Raw genomic sequence first — 19,837 nt, 5'->3', positions numbered from 1 at the left:
CTATAAGACAATAAAGATCTAACATATACACTACTCCATGTATGTTATGCATGTAATTGTTCATGGCAATGTATATGGACACGAAAGTGGTATCGATTGTATTTTTAATGCTTAAAGATGAATAACAAATAAATAAATAATTACAGCTTTAATTTTTGCACATCTCATTTCTGCACAAAGCTCCTGTTCACATGCAACGATCTGTCTGCGCTGATGTTGTGTGCGCAGACTTTTGCGCAGATAGATCGTTGCATGAGGACGTGGTTTTAGTGGTCTGTTGGTACTTTTTTGTTTAAGAACTTTGGATTAGCATTATCATTAACTGTGTGAGGTGTGTTTGTTTACATGTGATTCTATGGTGAATTGACAGTAGCTATGACGGTTAGCATTTTTTCTTAAAGAAATTGGTTAACTATTATTGTCCATTGTGTTTGAAGAATACATCAACGTCCATAATGAGTGACACACTGACAAAGAAAATAGGAGCACCGGATTTCGCTCCTGAGAAGTGTAAGTGTTTGATGTATAAACGCTTATATACTGGTGGTTGCTATCGAAGAGTATCGCGAAACAACAGTTTAGCCACTTTCTTCTTTGTTAGATATCTGACAAGGGAAATATGTCACCCAAGCTGGAATGATGATACACAACATTCAGTTGTGTGTGGTGCACAAACACTTGTTTGCGAGATATTTATTGGCCATTTCTAAATATCAGTATACAGACTTAGTGGCAACTGTTACTTGTCGCTCTTCGTACATTTTACAAACTTCTATATCCCCTGCTACACTAGACCCGTTACGCGCGGTTTCTTTATTGTTCACTGTACCACCTGTCAGTGGTGGTGAGTAACATATTTAATTGCTAATTATAATGAAACTTGTCACATTGCAGTTGTTAAGGAGTTGACACAACAGTGCGTTGGTGGAATAGAACTGCAGCAACAACGGCAGAAGATCCAGCAATTAGCAGATGAAACGAACATACTCCTGAAGAAGAATGTGTACCACAATTACATGCAGTTTATTGAAACTGCAAAAGAAATTTCTCGTATCCATTCTAAATGGTTCCTTGGAGTTATTTTCAGATGATGTTTAATACTGTTGTTTATATCTTCCTATTGATTAAGAGTGACTCTCTGTGTGTGTGTGTGTGTGTGTGTGTGTGTGTGTGTGTGTGTGTGTGATGGGAGGAGGGTTGCATAAAAATAGGATTATGTAATATATTTATATTTTAGATTTACTTAGTGAAAAGAATGAATTATTTTATTTCTGTGGGTCATGCTGTTTAGGAAACTCAGGGTGTGATACTTTATATTTGACCATAGTCAAGTAGGAGAAAGGCTCTCAGTTGCTTTTAAACTGGCAAGTTGTTTTCATACACAGTGGTATCTTTTGATGCAATATTTGAATATTCTTCTGACTATTTTCATAAAGGTCATCATCATTACCCAGTTCTGCCATAAAATTATGTAACCGTTCAAGTAGAAATCAAATGAAGCAATCAAATGGTATTATTTCTCATAGTAGTCACTGAGATGCCGAGAGAACTGTAGTGACTGGCCTACTCTTGAAGATAGACAGAATCTATCCTAAGAAAGCGAACTTACAAAGTTTCAAGACCCAGCTTTAAATGATGAGTCTAGGCATATACTACAATCCCTGCATATCACCCGTAGGTATGATGAGGACAAGATTAGGTTGATTATGGTCTGTGCAGAGGCATTTGAACAATCAGTCTCCATATGTAAATGGAACAGGGAATAGCCTTAATAACTGGTACAGTGGAACAAACCCTCCCTGCTATGCCCTCACAGTGATTTGCAGAGTATAGACTTATGTGCAGAGATCTGGTCTGGGGTTGTATGGCCATTTGGGCCCTCTACTTGATACCACTTCATTGATTTGTTTGTTGATGGATATTATGAGATGATTAAGACAATACAGACAGGAAATCCGTGACTCAAGAAAATTCATGGCTTGGTATTGTACCCAGGACCTTGTGATCTAGAGGCAGCTAGGACCTTGCAATCTAGGCTACAGGCAGCTACGCTATCCACTAGATCATGAGCTGTGGACTGCTCTTCAAATAGGGTGTTAAGATAAGCTTTTTGCAGATTGCTGCAACTATCACAATCTTGAGCTAACTGCCACAAAACTGTTGTAACTTTCCATGTATCCTTGTCCCCTTGTGACCTTTTGTAGGGACTGGAAAAAGTTCTGAGGAAGCAAACCAAAGATTGTGTTTTTTATAGGCAGAACATGTAGAAAGTGCAACAACTCTACTGAAGAGATTACATGCAGTATACTTGCTGACCTCTTCTGGAGTGTCGCTGCATGGTATGGGATTCTTACAGGGTAGGACTGATGGAGGATACTGGAAAAAAGTTCAGAGAAGGGCAGTTTGTTTTGTATTTTTGCAAAATGGATGGTGGAGTTTCATCGAAACATTGATTGGGTTGGCAATAAATCAAAATGGTGTCTTGCATTGCGACGAGATCTTTACAAGAAATTTGTATCGTACTATCTTTCTCCTCTGAATGTGAAACTATTTTGTTGGCTCCCACCTAAAGAGGGAGAAGTGACCATCATGATAAAGTCAAGAAATACGTGATCACACAGAAAGATTGAAGTGCTCATTTTTACCATGTGGTGATCTTCTGTAGAATGGTTGAGAGTGAGTCTGAAAGTTGGTCTATGTGTCCTCCGTCAAAGACTTGAGTGTGAATTGGAGAGTTATGATGTATTAAGTAGATAGACATTTCCATAGGTCCCTGTACTATCCTGAGTTTTCCTTTGACAAATTCTTTCAGTTTTCCGCTCTCAAACCTAATGGATATTTTACTTGGCTCGAACCATATATTAAGGATTCTTTCCCTTCCATATACAGATGGAGTGTGGGAATAGTGGGTGCTTGAGCACCTCTGTGCTAGCTGTTATTTCCCTAATTTTATTAACATGATGTCTGTGGGATAGATACATAGTTTATTGAATAATGTTTTTAGTTTCAACACTGAACTGTTTTTGAAGTTTTGTAGGCATGTTCTTGTGAGATATATAGCACCTTGTCAGTTCTTAGCATTTCTGTTATGCACTATCACCATTCATCCAAACCTATTGCTATCCACACTGCCCATGTTATTTTTGCTCTGTGTATCGACTTTATAGGGATCTTATACAATGGAGCAGTATTTAAGTGTGGGCTATACAAGTGTTTCATAGATGAACTGCAATTTCCAAGCATGCTAACAATGAATAATACTCTGCTAGTTGCTTTATCTTTGTCTGAGCCAGTGTTGTCATTCCACTTGGCATATCATCACACTGCGAATCCCAAATATTTATGTGACATGACTGACTCAATCTGCAACTCATTACTCCATATGTTTTTGTTTTCTTAAATGCACAACCTTGCATTTTTCTGCATTAAGAGTTAGTTGCCAAGCTTTGAAACAGGCTTGGGTTTTGTTGAGGTCAAACTGATTGTTATTGGAAATTTCAATACATAAAATTTCCTTGTAGCAACTACATCATTGCGTTCCTGGGGCACAGTATACATTCATTCAAGACATGTGCTGTCTGTGGGGTAATTTTTGAGCCAGTTAAAATTCTGGTTAGAGTTCCAGTATTCTTTAGAAGGTGTTATATGATACTGACTCACAAGCTTTTTGAAAACCTTGAAGCATTAAATTAACTTGATTTCCTAGTCCCGTAGCACTGAGGGCATAATGTGTGAAGACCACAAATTGAGATTTGTATCAATGACGTTTTTGAAGTCTGTGCTGGTTTCCATCAAGAGGATTATTGTTCCTAAAAGGTCGCAATGCTTGAGATTGAAATATATTCTAGTATTTTGCTAGAGTTGTGTGTGAGTGATGTACAATAATTCTGTGGTACAGTTCTTCTTCCTTTTCTGTGACTGGTGTTGTGATGTGTATTATTTTTCAATTATAAGGAACAAATATGTGCCCAAGGGATCTGTGGTAAATTGTGACTAAAAGCAGACTGAAGTCAGTCACAAATTCTGTACAGAAGTTGAGTAGGCCCAACTATCTTACTAAGTTCTGACAGCTTAAACCTTTTTAACACCACTAGTCCTGATTCATCACAGCAGTGGCACAGATACTGAATGTTGGTAACATTCCTAGATTTTCCTTTGTAAAAGAACATTTCGTGACAAAATTGAAATGTTGAATTTTGTCTTTAAGTATTCTTTCACAAAAGAAGCTCAAGGAATGTTGCCATCTGTGCAAAAATCAATATTTCAACTTTGTTTTCTACTTTTAGTTTTGGCCGTTTCTTGTCCACAAGTTCCTGGAAACCAGTTTTTTGTGAACCAAAATTTCTTTGGTCTTTTAGTAATAATAGTAATTGTCAAAAGCATGTTTATTTGTGTTGCTGTACTCTGATCATCATATACAGGGTATATATAAAATCAGGGAACACTTTCAATTATTTATTGCACAAGAACTAAACATTGCACAGATATCATACATATTGCATTTTGAAGAGAAACTCTGAGGCTTTTTTACAAACATTCGATATGCGAACCATGAGTGACCCAGCAGACATCAATATGGTAATCAAATTCTTGCCAAACCCATCCCAGCATGACATTGTTGACAGGTAGCAGTTGTTTCCCATATTCTCTCCTGGAACTCTGCTACATGATGTGATAGAGGTCATACATACACCAGATCTTTAATGTGTCTCCACAGGAAGAAGTCACATGGAGTGAGATCTGGTAAGTGGGGAGACCATTTCATGAAACAGTTGTCCCCTTCTGTAGCATGGCCGATCCATCAATGCTGCATCTCCATGTTCAGTTTTCCATGAACTTCACGATGAAAGTAGGGTCGAGCCCCATTGTGCTGAAAGATGAACAGAGAGTCTGATTGTATTTGAGGCATCAGCCATTGCTGCATGTTCAAGTAGGAATAACCAGTGACAGTGCTCTCAGCGATGAAGAATGGCCTGTACAGTTTTCAATGTGACAAGGCACAAAAAACATTTACCATTGGGGAATCACGCCCAAATTCAGTGCATTTGTGTGGATGCTTTGTACCCCAGATTCGACAATTATGCCATTTCACTTCCACATTAGTGTGAAAAGTGGGTCGCTAAAAATTAAACGATCGACAATGCCATCCCCATTCAATTGTTGCAACTGTGAACAAAACTCAAAATGCTTGTCTTTGTATTCATCATTGAGCTTCTGTACTAGCTCCAACTTAAACTGTTTCATAGACAGCTTCTGTCGCAGGACTTTCCACACTGTCATTTGAGCCATCTCGAGTCCACAGGATGCACGATGCACCAATTTCTTTGGACTCCTTATCAGTGTCTCTCATATGAGCTCCACATTCACTTCACGCACACTGGGATGTCCGCTTCTCTTTGCCGGGCACAAGCAAACCGTCGTAACGAATTTGTTGTGCCAATGGCAAATGGCCTTCCTTGTTGGTGGCTTCTTACTGTACTTGATTCTAAACATCTGTTGAACAGCTGTAGCTCACTTGCTTTTGTCGAACTCCAACACACAGAAAGCTCGCTCTGCGCCTGAACACACCATGTTTGCGACTAGCTCTATCGGCAGATTAACAAACTACGCTGTGGCGGTATACTTGAAAAAAACTTTCATAGTTTCTCTTCAGAATGACATATGTATGATATCTGTACAACGTTTGATTCTTGTGCAATAAATAATTGAAAGTGTTCCTGTACTGTTTGTACACTCTGTACAAAAGAAGTCTTTCCAAAAATGTCGTCAGTAAGCACTCATGATTGCAAAATGTGCTTAAAACTTTACTAGTCTGTAAAGTTTTTTCAGTTACAGTAAGCATAGCTTCACCCCATGAACAGATCAATAAGTATAATAATGGGTGGCAGGGACAAAGAATCCAGTGAAATTTTTTTAAGTGCTTTATCTGAAAACTACCTTGAGCAGTTAAACAGAGAACCGACTCGTGGCGATAACATATTAGACCTTCTGGTGACAAACAGACTCGAACTATTTGAAACAGTTAACGCAGAACAGGGAATCAGCGATCATAAAGCGGTTACTGCATCGATGATTTCAGCCATAAATAGAAATATTAAAAAAGGTAGGAAGATTTTTCTGTTTAGCAAAAGTGACAAAAAGCAGATTTCAGAGTACCTGATGACTCAACACAAAAGTTTTGTCTCGAGTACAGATAGTGTTGATTATCAGTGGACAAAGTTCAAAACCATCATACAATATGCGTTAGATGAGTATGTGCCAAGCAAGATCGTAACAGATGCAAAAGAGCCTCCATGGTACAACAACCGAGTTGGGAAACTGCTGCGGAAGCAAAGGGAACTTCACAACAAACATAAACATAGCCAAACCTTGCAGGCAAACAAAAATTACACGAAGCTGTTATATCCTAGCCAGTAATGCCACCCGAGGCCGCTGCCAAAAGGTTGGCAGCATCAAAGTCCGGACGCCGTCCGCATAAGCAGCGCCAGCGAGACAGGAAATCACCGCAAGTCTGCGCGCGCCACCGCTGGCTTCTGGGTTCTTAAGCACTGGAGTCGCGAGCGCTAGGACAGTTCTGTATTCGCCGCTCAGTTGTATACTCGCCACCGAATTGTGTACTTGCTAGACAGTTGTGTGTTCATCGCAGCAGAGTTGTTGTTTGTCGTCAGCCGACGCTGACCTAGCCGCTCCGACTCGAACTAGTCAGATCTCTGTAGACACGGAGTTCACTATTGTGTTTCTGTATCTTCATCAATAAAGATAAGTACCGACTTTTATTTAATCAGAGTGTTTGGGTTTTCATCTTTCTGTTCACTGTTCCAGCGGACCGGTCGGCCCGCTATTAAAAGTGTGGCGGTGACTTCGTAAGCCGTTTCTACAGCGAATTGCTTGTCGCTACGAACACCGCCACAAAAGAAGCGAAATGTAATGTAAGGAGGGCTATGCGAGAGGCGTTCAATGAATTCGAAAGTAATGTTATATGTACTGACTTGGCAGAAAATCCTAAGAAATTTTGGTCTTATGTCAAAGCGGTAGGTGGATCAAAACAAAATGTCCAGACACTCTGTGATCAAAATGGTACTGAAACAAAGGATGACAGACTAAAGGCCAAAATACTAAATGTCTTTTTCCAAAGCTGTTTCACAGAGGAAGACTGCACTGTAGTTCCTTCTCTAGATTGTTGCACAGATGACAAAATGGTAGATATCAAAATAGATGACAGAGGGATAGAGAAACAATTAAAATCGGTCAAAAGAGGAAAGGCCGCTGGACCTGATGGGATACCAGTTTGATTTTACACAGAGTATGCGAAGGAACTTGCCCTTCTTGCAGCTGTGTACCGTAGGTCTCCAGAAGAGCGTAGCATTCCGATGGATTGGAAAAGGGCACAGGTCATCCCCGTTTTCAAGAAGGAACGTCGAACAGATTTGCAGAACTATAGACCTATATCTCTAACATCGATCAGTTGTAGAATTTTGGAACATGTATTATCTTCAAGTATAATGACTTTTCTGGAGACTAGAAATCTACTCTGTAGGAATCAGCATGGGTTTTGAAAAAGACGATCGTGTGAAACCCAGCTCGCGCTATTTGTCCACGAGACTCAGACGGCCATAGACACGGGTTCCCAGGTAGATGCCATGTTTCTTGACCTCCGCAAGGCGTTCGATACAGTTCCCCACAGTCGTTTAATGAAGGAAGTAAGAGCATATGGACTATCAGACCAATTGTGTAATTGGATTGAAGAGTTCCTAGATAACAGAACGCAGCATGTCATTCTCAATGGAGAGAAGTCTTCTGAAGTAAGAGTGATTTCAGGTGTGCCGCAGGGGAGTGTCGTAGGACCGTTGCTATTCACAATATACATAAATGACCTTGTGGATGACATTGGAAGTTCACTGAGGCTTTTTGTGGATGATGCTGTGGTATATCGAGAGGTTGTAACAATGGAAAATTGTACTGAAATGCAGGAGGATCTGCAACGAATTAACGCATGGTGCAGGGAATGTCAATTGAATCTCAATGTAGAAGAGTGTAATGTGCTGTGAATACATAGAAAGAAAGATCCCTTATCATTTAGTTACAATATAGCAGGTCAGCACCTGGAAGGAGTTAATTCCATAAATTATCTGGGAGTACGCATTAGGAGTGATTTAAAATGGAATGATAACATAAAGTTGATCGTCGGTAAAGCAGATGCCAGATAGAGATTCATTGGAAGAATCCTAAGGAAATACAACCAAAAACAAAGGAAGTAGGTTACAGTACACTTGTTCGCCCACTGCTTGAATACTGCTCAGTAGTATGGGATCCGTACCAGATAGGGTTGATAGAAGAGAGAGAGAAGATCCAACGGAGAGCAGCGCGCTTCGTTTCAGGTTCATTTTATAATCGCAAAAGCGTTACGGAAATGATAGATAAACTCCAGTGGAAGACTCTGCACGAGAGACGCTCAGTAGCTCGGTACGAGCTTTTGTTGAAGTTTCAAGAACATACCTTCACTGAGGAGTCGAGCTCCCTCCTACACATATCTCGCGAAGAGACCATGAGGATAAAATCAGAGAAATTAGAGCCCACACAGAGGCATACCGACAATCCTTCTTTCCATGAACAATACGAGACTGGAATAGAAGGGAGAACCAATAGAGGTACTCAAAGTACCCTGCGCCACACACCGTCTGGTGGCTTGCGGAGTATGGATGTAGATGTAGATGTAGTGCGATTTGTCTATGCATGCCTGTATAAGTCTACAGCCCAGCCCAATGCTTTTTATTCCAATGGGGCTGGAGTGTGGTAGCTGTCCATCCTCTACCCAAGAAGAAGGTTTTGGTTTGGAACTGTAGGGCTTCATTTCCGAGGTATGTGTGCCGAAAGAGGGCATTGCACCAATCTGCTTCTTAAGGGAAGTCTGTGAAGCAGCTGGGAATCAAATGCCATAGTTGCTGAGTCTGCCCAGAATGTTCCTTTTAGAATATTGTAGAATACTCCAGAACATTATGTATTGTTCCAGCAGGTTCAGGAATGTTCTAGAGTTTTCCAAGATGTTTGAGAACATTAGTGAATGTTCCATTAACCTGTTGTGATGCGGATACATTCCAGCACAGAACGGTGTTTACAGGCTATGTCAGTATACATGTGTAAGCATACTATTGGAAATCAATTGGGATGGGTCAGGGTAAAGTGAAAATGATAGAAAGTGCAATAAATTTCAGTGAAAATGATTTCTGTAAAGTAGGGTTCTAAGTAATATTAATGTTTAACAGGATGCAAGTGCTTCAACAAGACATTAGTGTAAGAGAAGTGCAAAGCAGAAAAAGAAGGGATTAAAGTTTGGCAGATGTAGTATTCTATTATGAGCCTACTAAAAAGTGCAACAAACACATTGACATTGGCAAGATGGATCAAATGTGTTAATTCTTTAGTACCAAGAAATTCATTAGTTTTCTTGAGACTGTAGTGTGCAGATTCGCACAAATTATTGACACTTTGTGGCTTGTTATATTAGCTGACCTATGTAATCATTGATTAAGCACACAGGACAGAAAATTGGTCACCTTTAGAGACAACATGCTAATACTGTGGAACACTGACTCTAGCCTTGATGATAATGGTCATAATTTGGCAAGGGAGAGAGTCTGCAAGTTAATAAGATCCAGTAAAGGTATCAAATTGAGGTTAGGTTGATTGACATGTTTCATCTGCAATTCCATTTACTTCCAGATTTTTTTGTAGGATTATAATTGGGTGTTTTAGCAGGTCCTTCAAGGTGGAGTAAGATGCCTGAGCATTCATTAAAGCAAGGAATGTTTGCATACATCCCAATGTACATGGTTGTTGTAAGCAGTGCCCTTTTGGAAGTTTCTTGACTACAGATGTCTATTGCATGCAGTACCCTGCTTTGATGGACCTGCATACTCCGCGCGCACGCGCCTGCGCGCACGCGCCTGCGCGCACGCGCCTGCGCGCACGCGCCTGCGCGCACGCGCCTGCGCGCACACACACACACACACACACACACACACACACACACACACACACACAGACAGATATATCTCCATTCTCTGCAAACCACCGCAAAGTGCATGGCAGAGAGTACACTCCATTGTACCAGTTATTAGGGTTTCTTCCCATTCAATTTATGTATGGAATACAAAAAGAATGATTAACTGAATGCTTCTGTGCATGCTGTAATTATTCTAATCATGTCCTTACAATCCCTATGTGAGTGATATCTGGGGGGGGGGGGGGGGTGTAGTACATTCATAAAATCTTCATATAAAGCCTGATCGTGAAACTTTGTTAGTAGACTTTCTTGGAATATTTTACGTCTGTCTTCGAGAGTCTTCTAGTTCAGTTTCTTCAGCATTTCTGTAACATTCTCTTACGGGTCAAACAAACATTGGACCATTCATGCTCCCTTTTTTGTATACACTCAATATCCCCTCTTAGTCCTATTTGGTACGAGTCCCGCACACTTGAGAAATATTGTAAAATGGGTCGCACAAGTGATTTGTAAGCAGTCTCCTTTGTAGACTGACTGCACTTCGCCAGTATTCTACCAATAAACTGAAGTCTATCACCTCTCTTACCCACAACTGAGCCTATTTGGTCATTCCATTTCATATCCCTACAAAGTGTTACCCACAGGTATATGTATGAGTTGGCCGATTCCTAGTGTGACCCATTGATATTGTAATCATGGGACACTACATTTTTTCATTTTGTGAAGTGCACAATTTTATATTTCTGAACATTTAAAGCAAGTTACCAATCTCTGCATCACGTTGAAATCTCATCAAGACCTGACAGAATATTTATGCAGCTTCTCTCAGATAGTACTTCATTATAGATAAGTGCATCACCTGTAAATAGTCTGAGGTTACTATTAATCAGTTCTGCACTGTCTACATCATTTCAAAGTGACCAATATTCTCTTTTATGGGTGGGCTTGTATCATGAAGTGGAACAAGAACATTGTCAGTTTGTGCTTTTGTTTCTCCCCATCCAATAAGGTAGCGTGAATTGTCAAGTGCCTTCTTTGACAAAATTATAAGCAATCATATTATTGTGTCTTATCACAATTAAATACTTGCAACTAACATAAATAGATACAACATGCAATAATATTTTAGTAAAGCAGTACATATATCCATTTATTTGCAGAAAAGTGACATAGAGGTTGTTCATAAGCTATCTTTATAACTTAAGGCATTAATATCTTTCAAACTATACTAGATATCAACAAACGATTTTCAGCATGTCATAAGATACCTCATAAAGTTTTGTTTCCTCATTCATACAATTCAATGTGTGCACCTTCATATTCGCGATTTCCTACATTTGGCAGAGCTGCTTTTCCAGTTTCTTGCCATGGGATGGGAGTTGTATTCAAATGCTTTAGGTTACTGTTTTAACATATTAATCTTTTATTTTGAAATTCCGTTCTTTTAAAGCTATGCGATATCACATAAAATAATTTTACACGAAATTGTGTGCTGTCTCACTTGTTCAGAAAGCTCTTATGTTGATGGGCACACAGAATTGTATTCACAGCTATTTGTTGCACCTGGCTGATAGGTAATACATCATATGTTAGCGTATTACTGGTACCATAATTGGTAGAGTGGAGCATGAGCCACTGATGGTACATGTTACCCAGAGGGAAAATCTAGTTTGAGCCACCAGTGGTACATGTGTGCGTGAACATGTCAAATGTCATATTTTATCAAGAATCTGAAAGTAAGCAACAACAATGGGTTTGACTCATGAATTTTAAATAATAGACAACTTCTGTTCCTTTCAGATGTGTTCTGAATGTACACTTTAACACCCAGTAACACAAGTAATAATTATAAGTTTCTGTACAAGTTTTTGTACTCTTATTTTGTTGCAGTAAATTGTTTCTGTTATGTCCTTAACCTTTTTCTTCAGATCTTGAAAGTGAAATGTATCAACTGTCACATATGCTGACAGAACAACGCTCTCTTTTGTCTTCATTAGCTTCTATGTCACTGTTAGGTGATAAAATTTCTAGTGCACCTCAGGAAGCTGAATCAGAAACAGATGCCAAATCTCCTCAGGAGGATGGTGAAGAGGAGAGGCGTCGCCGTCTTGCTGCAATTCTAGAAAAAGTTGAAGGATGTATGGTGAGAACTGCTATTATAATTGCTTCACATACATAAAATGCCCTGTATTTTTGTAATGATGCATTCTAAGCCGGGACAGAGTAGTATTTAACACTTGAGTGGGTGTGCCTATATATATACAATGTGCGAACCACAAATGACGTTGTCTTTTACTGTTCCATTGTTGTTTTCTAATTGTGTGCCCATACCTAGTCCTTCATTATTGCTCCAGCTAACACAGTTATAAGTTGTGTTGTCATACGCCCAATTGAGCAGCAATAATGTATGATAAACACCAAGGTAGGTGAGAAACGCCGTGGTTGATGAGAAAAAACTTACAACCTGTGTAAGAAAATGCCCCCAAATTCTGAGCTAGCAACACAATCTCACAATGAGGCAGTTGTCTACAAGATAATTAGTAATTGAATAAGCATTTGGATGGGATCTGATGCAACTGTGCTGTTCAATGCTTTGAGTGGGGCATTACTATGGGGTAAAACGCGGCAATAGTGTATTCCAACAAAAGTGTATTTCATTATTGTTTAAGTAAACAGTGATTTCTCTCATATTGTGTAAGTTTATTTTATCATTGTTTTTTTAAGGTAAGATGAAATTGTGATTTTTTTTCATACATGTTTACTTTGTTAACATAAAGACATGTATTCTTTACATGTGTTCAAAGTACACCATGTAACTGCTTGTGTTAAGAAAATTTGGGTGCCCACTCAAGCGTTCATATTTAAAAGTGAAGTAAGAAATGTGGAACTGCATGAACTCTTTGCAGTAAATGTTTTCTTGTTAAGAGATGGTATGGTGACACTAGAACTTATGGAAATTCCTAAAATTATACAATACATAAATAAAAGGACTTTTAATGGAATGGAGTGAATTGGTCATAAGGGTTAGGCTATATTGTGCTTTTATGAGAAGGTACAATGTATGCAAGGGAATTATAAAAAGTGTGTAAAAAAATTGAGGCGCTCTTAATGGAAAGCAGAGAATCGATATATTAGTGCTGTACATTTGTAGAATTGTACATTAGGTATTGATGTACGAAAAGAGGAGGATGGGGGTTCACTAGAAGGGTGGAGGGAAGCAACGCCATTTTCTAGACTTGCAATTCCACAAGTGTGTAATATTTCATCAAATCGTCTAGTTATCATGTGTTTGTTCACAGTCTGTATTGTTGTAATCAAACAATACTACACTGTGGTGCTTACTCAGTTGTCACTCTTTGCATGTAACATCAGTTGCCTGTTACCGAAGGCCATATATTATTGATTTCACACCATAATTCACAATTCAATGTTAGATGAAAATTGTTTGTAAGAAATAGTCTCACTAAACTGAATGTACCCTCAGATGGTGAAAGCAAAATACTATATATACTTTTCCTGCTTGCCAGATGGCAGCAGACAGAAGTACAAATCGAATCTTATGTAAGTGTTAGCTTTCTGAACTATAAGTTTCTGAATCTGACAAGAGAGCTACAAGTTAGAAGAAACTGGGCTGTTCAGGGATCTAAACCACAGGCCAAGGGAGATGCATTTGTACGGAATACAACAGAACTCAGTAAAAATGCCATGAAAAAAAATTTTAAAAGTTTCTCATAGATCTGTTTATAAGTTAAAGGAAAACAGAACTAAAAATACATAAATGTAGGAAATTTGAAAGAAAAGGTTACTGGAGACGAAAAAAGGAGACTAAGTAAGTTACAGTAGTGAAGCAACTAATGAAAGAAAAGATACAAGAAACAGCACAATATAAAACACAGATGAGAACGGTGGTATAGGTAAATGATAGAGATGAGGATGAGGTGTAGATTTAACCCATGATTGCTCACATCTATTGTTTTCATGTGATAACTCCCATGTTAGATATTTGTAACAAAGAAAATTTTTAATATGAATATAATAGAGGGAAACATTCCATGTGGGAAAAATATATCTAAAAACAAAGACGATGTGACTTACCAAACGAAAGTGCTGGCAGGTTGAAGACACACGAACAAACACAAACATACACACAAAATTCAAGCTTTTGCAACCAACGGTTGCTTCATCAGGAAAGAGGGAAGGAGAGGGAAAGACGAAAGGATGTGGGTTTTAAGGGTGAGGGTAAGGAATCATTCCAATCCCGGGAGCGGAAAGACTTACGTTAGGGGGAAAAAAGGACAGGTATACACTTGTGTGCACACACACACACACACACACACACACACACACACACACACACACACACACACACACACACACATATCCATCCGCACATACACAGACACAGGCAGACATTTGTAAAGGCAAAGAGTTTGGGCAGTGATGTCAGTCGAGGCGGAAGTACAGAGGCAAATATGTTGTTGAAAGACAGGTGAGGTATGAGCGGCGACAACTTGAAATTAGCGGAGGTTGAGGCCTGGCGGATAACGAGAAGAGAGGATATACTGAAGGGCAAGTTCCCATCTCCGGAGTTCTGAGAGGTTGGTGTTAGTGGGAAGTATCCAGATAACCCGGACGGTGTAACACTGTGCCAAGAGGTGCTGGCCGTGCACCAAGGCATGTTTAGCCACAGGGTGATCCTCATTACCAACAAACACTGTCTGCCTGTGTCCATTCATGCGAATGGACAGTTTGTTGCTGGTCATTCCCCCATAGAAAGCTTCACAGTGTAGGCAGGTCAGTTGGTAAATCACGTGGGTGCTTTCACACGTGGCTCTGCCTTTGATCGTATACACCTTTCGGGTTACAGGGCTGGAGTAGGTGGTGGTGGGAGGGTGCATGGGACAGGTTTTTCACCGGAGGCGGTTACAAGGGTAGGAGCCAGAGGGTAGGGAAGGTGGTTTGGAGATTTCATAGGGATGAACTAAGAGGTTACGAAGGTTGGGTGGATGGCGGAAAGACACTCTTGGTGGAGTGGGGAGGGTTTCATGAAGGATGGATCTCATTTCAGGGCAGGATTTGAGGAAGTCGTATCCCTGCTGGAGAGCCACATTCAGAGTCTGATCCAGTCCCGGAAAGTATCCTGTCACAAGTGGGGCACTTTTGGGGTTCTTCTGTGGGAGGTTCTGGGTTTGACGGGATGAGGAAGTGGCTCTGGTTATTTGCTTCTGTACCAGGTCGACAGGGTAGTTGCGGGATGCGAAAGCTGTTTTCAGGTTGTTGGAGTAATGGTTCAGGGATTCCGGACTGGAGCAGATTCGTTTGCCAGGAAGACCTAGGCTGTAGGGAAGGGACCGTTTGATGTGGAATGGGTGGCAGCTGTCATAATGGAGGTACTGTTGCTTGTTGATGGGTTTGATGTGGAAGGACGTGTGAAGCTGGCCATTGGACAGATGGAGGTCAACGTCAAGGAAAGTGGCATGGGATTTGGAGTAGGACCAGGTGAATCTGATGGAACCAAAGGAGTTGAGGTTGGAGAGGAAATTCTGGAGTTGTTCTTCACTGTGGGTCCAGATCATGAAGATGTCATCAATAAATCTGTACCAAACTTTGGGTTGGCAGGCCTGGGTAACCAAGAAGGCTTCCTCTAAGTGACCTGTGAATAGGTTGGCGTACGAGGGGGCCATCCTGGTACCCATGGCTGTTCCCTTTAATTGTTGGTATGTCTGGCCTTCGAAAGTGAAGAAGTTGTGGGTCAGAATGAAGCTGGCTAAGGTAATGAGGAAAGAGGTTTTAGGTAGGGTGGCAGGTGATCGGTGTGAAAGGAAGTGCTCCATTGCAGCGAGGCCCTGGACGTGCAGAATATTTGTGTATAAGGAAGTGGCATCAATGGTTACAAGGATAGGTTCCGGGGGTAACAGATTGGGTAGGGATTCTCGGCATTCGAGAAAGTGGTTGGTATCTTTGATGAAGGATGGGAGACTGCATGTAATGGGTTGAAGGTGTTGATCTACGTAGGCAGAGATATGTTCTGTGGGGGCTTGGTAACCAGCTACAATGGGGCGGCTGGGATGATTGGGTTTGTGAATTTTAGGAAGAAGGTAGAAGGTAGCGGTGCGGAGTGTCGGTGGGGTCAGGAGGTTGATGGAGACAGGTGAAAGGTTTTGTAGGGGGCCTAAGGTTCTGAGGATTCCTTGAAGCTCCGCCTGGACATCAGGAATGGGATTACCTTGGCGAACATTGTATGTAGTGTTGTCTGAAAGCTGACGCAGTCCCTCAGCCACATACTCCCGACGATCAAGTACCACGGTCGTTGAACCCTTGTCCACCGGAAGAATGATGATGGATCGGTCAGCCTTCAGATCACGGATAGCCTGGGCTTCAGCAGTGGTGATGTTGGGAGTAGGATTAAGGTTTTTTTAAGAAGGATTGAGAGGCAAGGCTGGAAGTGAGAAATACCTGGAAGGTTTGGAGAGGGTGATTTTGAGGAAGAGGAGGTGGGTCCCGCTGTGACGGAGGACGGAACTGTTCCAGGCAGGGTTCAATTTGGATAGTGTCTTGGGGAGTTGAATCATTAGGAGTAGGATTAGGATCATTTTTCTTCGTGGCAAAGTGATATTTCCAGCAGAGAGTACGAGTGTAGGACAGTAAATCTTTGACGAGGGCTGTTTGGTTGAATCTGGGAGTGAGGTTGAAGGTGAGGCCTTTGGATAGGACAGAGGTTTCGGATTGGGAGAAAGGTTTGGAGGAAAGGTTAACTACTGAATTAGGGTGTTGTGGTTCCAGATTGTGTTGATTGGAATTTTAGGTTTTGGGGGGAGTGGAATTTTTTCAGCTGCAACTTCTATACAATGATATATTTATCAAGCAAATTATCCATTTTTTCTTATTAACACATTATAAATACTTACAAACATAAAATGAGACATCCATCTTGCTGGAACTGAAAATATTTCCGTTTGCAATTATTATATGCAGTTGATCATGACAGTAACATCTCTCCTGATAGCACTTGAAAAAATCATAGTAAGTGAACCAACTAAGGTTAACATCACTATTGTTTTACTGACCTGTGTCAGGTCCAACTTCTTGTGCCATACTCACTTCACAGGAAAGAACACTCAGTGCTGCGTGTTCCGATGCTTGTGACTGGAATGAATATGGCAGTGATGCGTGTGTACCTGTTTTTTCTTCTTGGGCAGTAGTGCCATATAGATATTTCTTGTGTTTCAGTTGCTCCTCCTGCTGTGGCTAAGTTGTGGGTACCTAAAACACCTTTTATTTTCTTCAAGTAGCGTGATATTCTAGCAATTGACATATGTTTGGTTGGTTAGCTTGGGGGAGGGGACCAAACACCCAGGTCATCGGTCCTGACATATGTTTGATCATTTGTGCTGTTGTAAGCACCATACTCACTTTTGTAAGAAATCTCCTCTTTGGCATTAAGTCATTTGTATTCATCTTGTATATTATTTGATTAAGTATTGGTCCTGTGTCCAGCAAGCTGAAAAGTAGCGTTAGAGGCCAGCAGTTACTTATTCTAGGAACAGAATATTCTGATTTCAGGCAGTTGCCAATAGTGAGATAGCAGAATGTCATTACTTCAGGTTTATTCGCCTTGTCTTTGTCAGCATCCATGCCATAATCACTGTGCATGATATATGACACTAGTACATTCTTTTTCTGTTTTCTTGTTTGTAATATATGAGCAAAAGAGGCAATTGTTATCTAGTTTCTCCCCCCCCCCCCCCCCCCCCCAAAAAAAAAAAAAAAACTGCTGTTTCTTGCCCGTCTTTTATTGATAGCTGTTCTGGTGGAATTTCCCTCGTATTCCTCTGCAGAGTACCTAATACTGTGAAGTGATGATTAATGCACAATTTGTTAGAGATTAACATAGGTGAAAAATAGTTGTCCATCATCTTATCTTTGCATTTGTTGTCATTGGGTCAAATTTGTTGTATCACCACATTACTTGTACCGTTGGGTACTTGATATGGACTATCATGCAGATACTTCCATATTTTGGGTGTAAAACTAGCACCACAAAGTGCATATTTTGCCCTCTTATTTGGAACAGACTGGCTAAATTTGCAACACTTCCAAATGTCATCTATTGTTCTCAGTGCTGCTACACTATAACTTGTCATGCGCCATTCACAAACTCATTGGAATACTTCTCTAATTGGTACCAGATTACCTGTTTCTTTCCTCTGTGCCCTTGTAGGGTTATTGTCCAATTGTTCACCTTAGAGAAGAGTTTGAAACATCCATTTACCCATTTACACAATTACAAAAAATCTGGTGCAGCCCAATCAGAGGCCCATACCTTATTGGTATTGCATGTGAAGTACAAAACACCAAGGAGAAGATATAATTCTTCAAAACACAAGGTCAAGCAAAAAATGCTGCACTAGGAGGTCTGTGTGCAAACCCCATCCGGATTCAAGATAATAGTTTATCTAAGAAAATCTTGTAGGATGCATTTTGAAAACACATGTATGAAAATTAGGTGCTGGCAACACTGTCACATTATGCAGCACATCAGAATGTATAGAGGAACTTGTATCACCCCACACTACCACACCAGCTTTCATAGCTCCCTTAGTAGACTGCTGGACATCCAACCCGCATTTACTGTGGAACCATGATTCAAATCGTTGTCGGGTTCCTTTATTATTTTTTAGATTTCCATTTTCTGTTTCTCATTGCTTATAAGCAAGATATTATTTTGTTACGTGTCAGTAGCCTACCACATGACAGTAAAAGGGAAATGTGTCTGACAGCAAGAAAGAGTAGTGACCCAGAAACTATCAAAAATTATAAAAACTACATTGTTATATTAAGAAAAGTTATTAAAAAATCCAGGAGTATGTGTATCATGTCTGAAATCAGCAACTCTGATAATAAAATTAAAACAATTTGGAATATTATTAAAAGAGAAACAGGTCAACCAAGAGCAGAGGAAGACAGTATTACCATCAAATTGAATGAAAACTTTACGAACAAAAAGTCAGAAGTTGAAAATATTTTTAATCATCATTTTCTAAATGTTGTGGATATAGTAGGATCCAGGTGTTCATTAGAAGATGCTAGGCTGTTAATGGAAGAGGCCATACCTATGCAATTTGATACAATTGCAATCTCACCCACTTCTCCCTCTGAAATTAGGAAAATAATAAACTTGCTTAAAAGCAAAAACTCACATGGAATTGATGACATTTCCAGCAAAATACTAAAAGCTTGTTCTCAACAGATAAGTAAGATTCTCAGCCACCTGTGTAATAGCTCTCTGGAACAGGGCATTTTCCCTGATAGACTGAAATATGCTATTGTTATACCTTTGCATAAAAAGGGGGATAGATCTGATGTCAACAATTACCGTCCAATCTTCCTTCTAACAGCTTTATCCAAAATTTTTGAGAAAGTAATGTATTCAAGAGTAGCTTCACATATCTGTAAAAATGAAGTACTAACAAAATGTCAGTTTGGTTTCCAGAAAGGTTTTTCAACAGAAAATGCCATATATGCTTTCACCAGTCAAATTTTGAATGATCTAAATAACCGAACACCACCCATTGGGATTTTTTGTGATCTCTCAAAGGCTTTTGATTGTGTAAATCATGAAATTCTGCTAGACAAGCTCAAGTATTGTGGCATGAGTGGGACAGTGCACAAATGGTTTAATTCGTACCTAACTGGAAGAGTGCAGAAAGTTGAAATAAGTAGTTCTCGTAACATGCAAAGATCGGCACATTCCTCAAACTGGGGAACTATCAAGAATGAGGTTCCACAAGGGTCAGTCTTGGGTCCTTTGTTGTTCTTATTATATATTAATGA

The 19,837-nt window shown here is 40.1% G+C and overlaps 1 protein-coding gene across 3 annotated transcripts in view; it reads left to right on the top strand.

The window, feature by feature from the left end:
* The first annotated feature begins 316 nt into the window (after positions 1-316).
* Positions 317-19,837, top strand: part of LOC124787031 (exocyst complex component 8) — a 111,024-nt gene continuing 91,503 nt past the window's right edge. For all 3 annotated transcript variants that reach the window (XR_007015968.1, XM_047254307.1, XM_047254308.1), the window contains exons 1-3: positions 317-510; positions 895-1,050; positions 11,932-12,146. Coding sequence is in view for 2 of the 3 variants with exons in the window: in XM_047254307.1 (XP_047110263.1) it covers positions 456-510; positions 895-1,050; positions 11,932-12,146 (426 nt within the window). In the remaining variant the exon portion in view is untranslated. The remainder of the gene's footprint in view (positions 511-894; positions 1,051-11,931; positions 12,147-19,837) is intronic.

This window comes from Schistocerca piceifrons, chromosome 1 (assembly GCF_021461385.2).
Source record: "Schistocerca piceifrons isolate TAMUIC-IGC-003096 chromosome 1, iqSchPice1.1, whole genome shotgun sequence".
Taxonomy (NCBI): domain Eukaryota; kingdom Metazoa; phylum Arthropoda; class Insecta; order Orthoptera; family Acrididae; genus Schistocerca; species Schistocerca piceifrons.
This window is presented reverse-complemented; position numbering and strand designations above follow the sequence as displayed.